Here is a 10472-nt window from a genome sequence, read left to right as displayed (position 1 = left end):
AACAAAAAACTTATACTTACCCAGAATTCTGTTTCTTCGTCCTGCAGGGCGGCCTCCTGGGATCACGTTTCATTCCATGTGACTGCTGCAGCCAATCACAGGCTGCAGTGGTCACATGGGATTAAACGACATCCCAGGAGGCCGCCCTGCAGGACGACAGATGGACAAGTCGCCGTGGCTGTGTAAATATCAAACTTTTTTTATGTGCAGTTTTCTGCAACGGACATTCCGGCCGAAAAACTGCACTACAATCTGGTGCGTTTTTTGGCCGAAATTCCCAGTGGCGCCCAGGGTGGATACGCTGTGTGCTTTTACGCTGTGTATCCGCCCTGGGTGAACATGCTCTAAAGATGATAGAATTTTTCATCAAAAAGAATGATAAAGCTGCTTAATTCCCTTTAACATGGCAACATATGGTAAAAAAACCTTTTTTTTAATTTATTTTTTATTAATCCTGGACAACCCCTTTACGAGAATTTTCCACACATTTCTCCAGTAGAATAAGGGTATATTAAGCAGATCTGTTGCAGAAATTTCTGAGGCTGTCCCATTTATTTGAATGGAACTTGTGCATGCTGCAGAATCAATCCTGTTCACATAACTTGAATTGATTTTCAGTCTCAGAATTTTACACCCTAAGGCCTTGTTCACACAGTGCAAATTTGCGGCAGATTTTGCATGCATTTTTAAAGCCAAAACCAGGATTGGATCCAGGATAGCAGACTTATAAGACCTTCCTTTATTTAGTTCTTCTGTTTGGGTTCCGTTTCTGGTTTTAGCTTAAAAAAAAACCACAATTGATGGTGATTGAGACATAATCATAAAAAATAAAAAAAACTTGTCATAAATTGGAAATTGTTGTGAATAAAACTTTTACATTTTTTGGTAAATCAAATGTTTTGTTTATTGAATAATTCAGTACAAATAGATATTTGTCCTCTAGGGTTAACCCTTTAGTTCTAGTATAAAGTGCATACAAAAGCAGCCTGAATTCTACACAACAGAGATATGCAATTTTGGGTTCCTCTCTGTTACCAATGCTTACAAATTTGCTGACCATTTTCTAAAATAAATCTGATTATATATATTACCAATATCTATCACCAAGATGCCTAAATAAAAGCAACCAGGTAGAAAACAATGATAAGGGAATGGCAATATTACACAGTTTTAGAAATATTATTTTTAAACAAATGCATCATTGTAATTGGGGTAAATGGTCTCATATTATTGACCACTATATTTACTTAGGCATTAGATTTACTGTCAGTAAATTTGCTGACAATTAGCATCTCTGGACACTCTCTAATGAATATATCTGAAGACAGAGCTATCATTACAAGTGGTTCTGCACTAGAAATTAACTCGGAATCAATTTAATTTGGCATAGTCTATATTGCCCTAATAAAGGGATTCTATAGGTCTTCAAGTTTGGTGCTTACCCCAGAGGGCACCAGAGCTGGTACCCACATCTATCAGACATTTATGCCATATCCTGTGGATATTCCACAAATGTCTAAGATGGGACTAACCCTTTAGGGTATGTGCACACACACTAATTACGTCCGTATTTGACGGACGTATTTCGGCCGCAAGTCCCGGACCGAACACAGTGCAGGGAGCCAGGCTCCTAGCATCATAGTTATGTACGATGCTAGGAGTCCCTGCCTCGCTGCAGGACCACTGAAAACATGATTACAGTACGGGACAGTTGTCCTGCAGCGAGGCAGAGACTCCTAGCATCGTACATAAGTATGATGCTAGGAGCCCGGCTCCCTGCACTGTGTTCGGTCCGGGACTTGCGGCCGAAATACGTCCGTCAATTACGGACGTAATTAGTGTGTGTGCACATACCCTTAAGCAACATGTTTATACTGCAGAAGAACTCGGTTAAGTTCCCATTATCACACGTCCCTAGTAGATTTTGTTAAAACCAGTATTCAAAAACAGTTCTAAAGTAAAAAAATAAATGAACATACCCCCATTTCTGTGTCACCTTACTAAACTCTAATGCCCTTGGCATATGCTTTGTTTGCCCGTATGTTAAATATAGACCTGCTAACAGCAGAAGTGCTACAGGTAAGGCCTTATTCACATGAATACGTACATGTGACAGCCGTTAAAACAACGGCCATCACACGGACGCATGATTTTCAATGGGGCCGCTCACACAGCCTTTTTGTGAACGAACCGTGTGATCGGTCCGTTGAAAAATAGAACCTGTTCCATTTCAACTGATCCCTCCATAGGCTCAAGACTATGGGATCAGTGAAAACGGGACCCATGCGTAAGGGAACTCGGACGTCCCCACGCTCATGTGAATCTAGCCTAAGGGACTCCGTTCATGGGTTCCGTCTGAGCTTTCCGTCAGGGGAAACCATGAACGGAATCCAAACTGAAACAATCCTTAGGTTTCCGTTTGCATCACCATTGATTTCAATGGTGACGGATCCGGTGAAAATGGTTTCCTTGTGTCACCGTTGTGTAAGGGTTCCGTTGTTTTAACGGAATCAATAGCGCAGTCGACTATGGTAATGATTCCATTAAAACAATGGAACCCTTACACAACGGTGACAAACGGAAACCATTTGCAGCGGATCCGTCATCATTGAAATCAATGGTGATGCAAACGGAAACCTATGGTTTCCGTTTGTTTCAGTTTGGATTCCGTTAATGGGTTCCCCTGATGGAAAGCTCAGACGGAACCCATGAACGAAGCCCTGACGCAGATGTGAACAAAGCCTTATGTATGTTTGATGGCGGATTTACACGAATGAAATATATATGTCCGTGCCACCCGCGTGTTTTTCACGCGTGTTGCACGGACCTATGCAAGTCTATGGGGCATGTCCTTTATGTCTGCGATTTTAACGCATCACGCACCCATTGAAGTCAATGGGTGCGTGAAAATCATGGGACGCGCGTTATTCGCGCAACAGCAGTAAAAAGTATGTTTGGAAACAGAAAAGCACCTCGTGCTTTTCTGTTTACAAACATCCAAACAGAGTGTCATAATGATGGCGGCTGCGCGAAAATCACGCAGCCGAACATCCTATGTGGTGACACACGGAGCTGTTAAGTGCCTTTTGCACGCGCAAAATGCAGCGTTTTTTGCGTGCGCAAAAACGCACACGCTCGTGTAAATCCCCCCTGAGTGTAATGAATTCAGTAAACTACTCTTTATCTAGTAACATAAAGGGAATTTATCATAAAAACACATTATAAAGCAAAGTCTACAAGGCAAACGTGATTCACTTATATAGTATGATAGTAATCATGACTGTGCAGTGACATCTGTCAATGTATTAACCCTCAGTACCGCAAAGAACTTTACATGTTGATTTGCAATCATAAGGCAGTTGAAAAAAGTGAAAAAATAAAAATAATCGAATAAATAAAATTTATGTTCTTTATATCAATTTCATCAATTACTTTTTGTTTGGTTGATTCTGATCACTTAACACTGTTAAAGATGATCTGTCATCTCTCCTGACATGTTTTGTTTTGGTAAATACTTGTATTACAGATTAAATAACAATTCTGGAGAATCTTTTCTTAGAAGTCTACATTGTGCCATTCCTCTGTTATTCCTCCTAGAAATGTATGAATAGAATGACAACTGGGTGTTACCAGTTGGGAGCGTGTCCCTACACAGACTGACAATGTCCAATCAGTGTTCACAGTACCAGTCTGTACGCTCCTTTACGCTCCACTCTCCTTTGACAAGAGGAATGGTAATACCTAGTTGTCAATTTATTCATAAATTTCTAGGAGGAATAATAGAGGAATGGCACAATGCATAGTTCTAAAAACAGGTGCTTTGAAATTGTTATTTTATGTGGAACAGGCTTACCTGGCCGCCCCTATCCACCCCATATGAATGGAGCGGTACTGCGCATGCTCGGCCACCGCTTCATTCACTTTCTATGGGGCTGCCGGACGCTTAACAAATGGATCTGACTATGAATACACACAACCTAGGTGTATTCACACGTGCAGGTTTTGATCCGTCTCAGAACTTTATCGAACAAGTTTATGAAAAAATCCGCAGACTAAAATCCGCATCAAAATGTAAACAACGCACCATCAGGTTCGGATTTTACCTTCAGAATTACCTGCGTTTATCTGCGATTTTGATTCAAATTTGTTAGGCCTTATTTACCAAAACTGAAAACCGGCCTTGTTGCCCATAGCAACCAATCTGTGTATTTTTTCAGAGCACCTTATGAAATAAAGTTTGGTTCTTATTGGTTGCTATGGGCAACAAGGCCAGTTTTTCTGTGAGTCAGTTTTGATAAATAAGGCCCATCAGTTATGGACACTCTCATTTCAAGACATCATGGCGGTAACTTATTAATCACTAGCATTTCATATTGGAGCGCTGGAGTAAATGCGCCTAACTTGTTAAGAGTCGCGCGTGTTAATAGATTAGGCGCATCTCTGGCCATCCGTGTGCCTAAAAGTAAAATCTATGCCAGCCTCTGGCGTAAATTATACTACATTTTTCAGTCCTGCGGGTGGCCCCACCTCTCTCGCTAAGCCCCACCCACGTAAAAAAAAGGCTAGGCGACGTTAAAATATAAAGTTGAAAAAAAAACCTTTCTGCAAAGGACACGTTTTTGCGCTATTTGGGACTTTTTCTAAGCCACAAAACTGGTGTAGAGCACTTGATAAATTCACCCCTCATGTCTCCATCTTATTATTCAACAGTTCCATTCACTAAGCAAGAACCTTAAATAGGTCCATTACTCATGCTGATTAATTTTATTATAGGGGTCAGGATTAAAAAAATGCCTTTCTTCCCTGCAAACAATTATAAAATTCTGGCTACCTGCAGCCACCACTAGGGGGAGCCAAATTTATATATTTATACCTTGAACTCAATATTAACTCTGCACACAGTAAGCGCCTAAATGTTGTTAAAAGGTGGAGATTCACTTAAAGGCAGACATACACGGGACAGATGCCTCATGGTATATGAAGCATTTCCCCATCCTTGATCCCTGCGTGTAAAAATGCAGCAGTGGTCAGAGTTTTGTTTTCAAGGAGAAAATAAAGCGGATCAACATAAGAAGTTTTACCAAGACATTGGGAAATTTATAGATATGCTACATGCTTCTGACCTAAGGAGTTGCTTGACATATGTGATAGACTAATTTTTGACCTGATCATCCCAACAAAAAGTGCCCTTTCTATGGCCCACTATAAAATAAGTATTGTGGGGCTATGGTATCACGTTTTCGAATGATTATTAACATTTATAATGAAACTCTGAAAGATGAGTGGATGGAAAACTGAATGTACAGCAAAAAAAACTGCATTTCTTACACATTTAGGCCCCAGGCACACAACGTATTTTTCATCCGTATTACGGACAGTATTTATGGATGGATGAAATCTACGGTCATGTGCATGGGGCCTAATACAGAATTTACTCATACGGGTCCCTGTGCCTACATGAACAGACTGTTCACTTTCACAGAGGTGTACAGTACAAGCAATATGGCAGAAAACGGCAATTACTAATCACAGTGCCTGCCTGCATTGTTCACATGGGCACTACCCCCGATATGTATCGTTTTATAGTATTATTTACTACACTTCCACCTGGTGCACTACAAATGCATGTAAGCACCGGGTCAACAATCCTAACATTTTCCACTTAAAAAATGGTTAGAACAAATTATTTCAATACAATCCTCCAATGAATATTTGTAGCTGCTCAACACAGACATCTTTCGAGAACTGAACAATCATTTCATGCTTGAAGACAATCTATGGGTCTATATCCACCTATGAGTTTTGTTTCAGTAATGCATTGGAACATCTTCTTGAATTAGTGGCTTAGCAACAGGGTTAACAGACCTAGTGGCTAGAACGGGCCCCAGGAACTCTGGAGACCCTAAGGTGACCCTAACCTATGACTCATTCTACTGCTGCTAGGTACCATGACGGGTGACCAGTCTAGTAATATCAAAAGGTTCAACTGTGTGATCACGTGGGTTTCCGCCTAGAATTGAGATCTATTAGATCTGCCAATACCTGCCGGAGAGGGCATTATAATGAAGGAATGCTACAACAAGGTCTAGTATAAAATTTATCTATAGACATGAAATAGGTTATATATAAAATAAGCACAACGATAACAAAAAAGGATTGGTATTTGATATGGGTAGGTTCCTATTTGGATATAGACCCTAGGCCTTTCGAGTATGAATTTATCAGTCTATAAATGACATCAAATCAACACAAAAATAAATAAATATAAATTTGGCACTTATACTATGGAAGAACATATTTCTACCATATTTTACAGGCACCTTTTAAAAAACGCCTAAAATGATAGATTCCCTTTATTATTCGGAACATATTTAGTATATCAGCTTTATAATATAGATATCATTACTATTTTCTCTTTTTATTACAAAAATTATTTTATCAGTTCAGCACATCTATAATAACAGACGGAGCTTCGCCCCACAATTTGAAAGAGTTGACCCTTTCATTGCCCAAAAACTTGTACTGCCTGGCACTGCAGTCTTCTGCCAGCAATGAAGAGGTTTAACTGCACAGTACCACTACATTTTATACCCACTTTCAACACTTTTTTTTTTTTATACCAACTATAAATACAGAAAACCCCAACACATTTACTTCATTAGATGGTTTAGAAAGTTCAGTTGTTTAGCAGCTAATGAGTTGTGGTAAATCAGGGTCCGTCTTTTGCTGAATGGATTGTTTTTCAGGAGATATATTGGCAGAACTGCTTTCTTTTCTACTGTCTTTTATCTTAAGATTATTTAGACTTTTCCCGGTGATTACAGATATAGTAGTTTCTTCCTCTAGGAATTTGACTGTAGGTCCAGTAGAGAAGTGAGACTGAAAGATTCTGCCATCTGTTAGTATAATATAACTATCTACTATGGCATTTTGAGGGTGCACCTGCTTACAAAAAAATCCATGCAACAGCAAAAGGAATTCCTTTTTCAAGCTTTTATGCATATATCCATAGATATAAGGATGTATACAACACTGTAGGAAAAAGAGGACAAGGACTATAGATGTTACCCATTTAGGGATGATTGTACCTGCACAGGAGGAGACAATGCTCAGGACACTATAAGGACCCATACTGATAATATAAGATGATAAAATAGCAAAGATAACCTTGGCTGCTTTGCAGTGATAGAGAGGTCTGTGATGACTTGTTTTGTCAAGTGTGTTTAATGCAGATGATCTTGTCCCATCTGACCTGTCACATCCATTTGCCTGAACCGGGTGAACTAAGGCATTTTGCCTCCTGGCTGCTCTGAACACCATCCCATAGCACGCCAACATAATGCTCACTGGCAAGATGAAAGAAAATAAAGCACTGAGCATGGTGTATGAATAACTTGAAGCCCATAGTACTTTACAATAGTGGCTTTGTAGATCAAATTCAACTCTGCCCCATCCATAGAGAGGAGGGGTGCTCTGGAGGACGCTGAGGATCCAAGTGAAGAAGATCAGAAGGCTTCCTCTCTTTGGGGTCATCTTGGTAGGGTAGGATAATGGATGAATAATGGCCAAGTATTTATCTACAGAAACTACCGTGATGGTGTTTACTCCAGCAAATGCAAAGAGATGCATAAGCACCACCACTGCACCACAGAGTCCATGTTCCAAAGGCCAAATATCTGGGAGGGAGGTAACAATGACACAAGGCATCACCAGAACCGTCTGCAGTAGATCGGCAACCAAGAGGTTGAAGATGAAGCGGTTGGCCACCTGAAGCAGCTGAGGCTTTCGATGGAAAACCACTAATAGCATAATGTTCCCGAACAAAGATAGGCAAAGCAGTGATATGATGAGTGCTATCCGGAGGACTGTGTCAGGCATTGAGAGCGGTCCTTGATCTGAAGGGAAATTACTCTGGTTCCCAGTGGCCCTGCGGTCCCCTAGCCTCTGCATATTGAACTAGAAACCCTGATTACACCTCCATTCAGTATGGGGTGAGTGGTGGATGCATGCTGCAGCCGAGAATGACAATGATGGGGCTTATTCTATACCTACATGATCCATGGCACTCATGAAAATAGTTCTTCTGTGTATGATGTGTCCATACATTATCCTTCTACTGCATCAGGGAGACTCATATTGGGTTAACCAAGACTTCACATGCTGCCAATTATCTAGGTTCTCACTTCTTATCCAGAGAGGCCTAGGTAGTGAATACAGAAATGACAACACCAGTTTTTAAGTGAAAAGCGCAGATTTATGAATAGACATGTAAGCCAAAGCAAACAGCATCACCATTGTGAATGCGAAATATGGACTTATATGCATTGTCCCAGTGCTAAAGGGTGTGAATTGTGCCTTATAACAATAGCCCCCCAATACAATGCATATGACAATGGAAATGGGAAAAAAAACTGCAAGGGTCTTTTACCTGTTGATGAGCATTGTCTTATCCCCTGTGGTCCTGAGGAAGGTGATACAATGATAGATCTGTCTCCATGCCCCCTCCCCGTTGTGTCTATTTCTGTGGTTTGGACAGCTCAGTGCTGCTGGAGAGAAATCAGCCCTCTCCCTCCTCCTCCTCCTCCTCTCCCCCTGTCTTTGCAGCCCTCCCCCCCAATGATCCTTGCTTCAGCTATGGAGATGCTTATGTTGAGCAAGCAGAGGGAGCTGTACCATCACCGGCAGACTCATTCTTTCAGAACCAGCAGATTGCTGCATTAAAACATTTTACATATTTCCTTCTCTAATGACTTTCATTTTTAAATAATGAAGTTGGCAGGGATTCCTCAATACCCTTGCGGTAGCCATTGTATAGTGCAGATTTGTTTAAACAATACGTTTCAATCTCTAGGAGACGGTGCAAATGTCTGCCTAGACCCGGTAAAATATGAGAAATTTTTACAAAATGTGCCCAATATGACACTATGACTAACTACGTGTGACGTTCTGCGACTGAGCAGACACTTGAAAGCAAATAACTTATCACACATATTGGCATTAGGTTTGCCCGTAATATGATAGCGAGTCGTTTGCATTGACAGCACAATCTCTGCTTTCATTTCATTTTCTCACAGATACCAACAAGCCCACAGATTATTACCGCACGGCAATCATCTCACCTGCCTGGAGAAGACTTTTTATATTACTATGAGCTCTAGCACAGTTTTTGGGGCTAGATAAGGTAAGTGGTAATGGTACATTGACCATAGACATAACAATAGTTCATGTTAGATGACCAATTATGAGCCCTGGGAAAACAATTTTTGAGTCTGTGCCAAAATAATAAGGGAAATACTTTGAATTGCCGGGAATATTCATGAGACATGCTATTACGTTTTTATTGATTGTTCATTTTTTTTAAATAATAATCACGAGGTCTTGCTTCATTACTGAAAGATGGGACTATAGATGGGGAGGCTATTGCTGGAATTAACCTTAAATCATCAATTTCAAGAAAAAGGGTCGGCACATGCACATTACTGCATGACTGCATGGGACCACCTACCTTACATCGTGATGTCTGACTTCTCACTTCATCTCCAGCCCAGCAAGATGTGACCCGAAGATCAGCAGAATCAGGTCGCAGGTCTGCATGGAGCCACACCCTAAAACACATATTCTTTTTATTCGTATATACCTGGCCGATATTTTTTGGGGAAAAAGGTGCCAACCCTACTGGCCAGAGATATAAGATTTTCATAGCTGAACCTCACCAATTTAATCTTATGTCTATGATGACCGGTCCAAGTGTCCATCATTGTCTGCTGTTTCAATCCATCAGATCCTGTTGTTTAACAATAAGTGGGACCAGAGGTGTCTACTGACCTCTTAGTCCTGCCCCCACCATAAAAATGACATTTCCATTTAGTTGACCAAACTAGCGTGTTTATGCTAGAGTTGGGGGATATAGCTGACGGCCAAACTTATATCTTATGTCTTTGGCCAGCTTTAAATATTTGGTAGGGGTCTTCCCTACAGGATCCCTACTGATCTGTCTTGTGATGTAATAACGGTCTGTTACGTCCTTGTTTTTCTTGATAGTAATCTGTATGAAAGCAAATCTATTAAATCAAATTTTAAAGGGTTATTCCATGAAGAATATTATATTTATTTAAATAAAGCATCAAATATAAACACATTTTATGTTTAAACTCATTAAAAAAAATGGTCCTGTGAAGAGTTCTAACATTTCCTTATATAGTATGGCGCCACCAGGTGTTCAAAGTGGATAGCAATACCTAATGAGCTGAGTGCTAGTGGACACATATGCTCAGTAACTTTCCACACAGTCAGTTCTCGGCATAGTGATCCTCTGTTCATTGCAGAGCAGCCAATAGAATATAGCTTTTTTGTCCTGCTTGTCAGGGAAGGAGCGGAGCATCTGCAGTAGCATGGCAATATAGGTCAGAAAATTCTTTCTTCTCAGCTTGTTAGGATTGGAAAGCTGGATTGGAAAATAAGAAGGAACTATA

The 10472-nt window shown here is 40.4% G+C and overlaps 1 protein-coding gene across 1 annotated transcript; it reads right to left on the bottom strand.

The window, feature by feature from the left end:
• Positions 1 to 2566: 2566 nt before the first annotated feature.
• Positions 2567 to 8554, bottom strand: GPR101 (G protein-coupled receptor 101). Its single transcript, XM_075835907.1, has 2 exons — positions 8429 to 8554; positions 2567 to 8200 (listed from the first exon to the last, which is right to left on the bottom strand). Exon 2 carries the CDS (start codon positions 7948 to 7950, stop codon positions 6685 to 6687), a length of 1266 nt encoding a protein of 421 aa, XP_075692022.1. The 5' UTR covers positions 7951 to 8200; positions 8429 to 8554; the 3' UTR covers positions 2567 to 6684.
• Positions 8555 to 10472: the final 1918 nt, after the last annotated feature.

Source organism: Rhinoderma darwinii, chromosome 8 (assembly GCF_050947455.1).
Source record: "Rhinoderma darwinii isolate aRhiDar2 chromosome 8, aRhiDar2.hap1, whole genome shotgun sequence".
NCBI classification, from domain to species: domain Eukaryota; kingdom Metazoa; phylum Chordata; class Amphibia; order Anura; family Rhinodermatidae; genus Rhinoderma; species Rhinoderma darwinii.
This window is presented reverse-complemented; position numbering and strand designations above follow the sequence as displayed.

Excerpts from the sequence above, each read along its gene's own strand:
- GPR101 (XM_075835907.1), bottom strand. The coding sequence starts at position 7,950 with ATGCAGAGGCTAGGGGACCGCAGGGCCACTGGGAACCAGAGTAATTTC.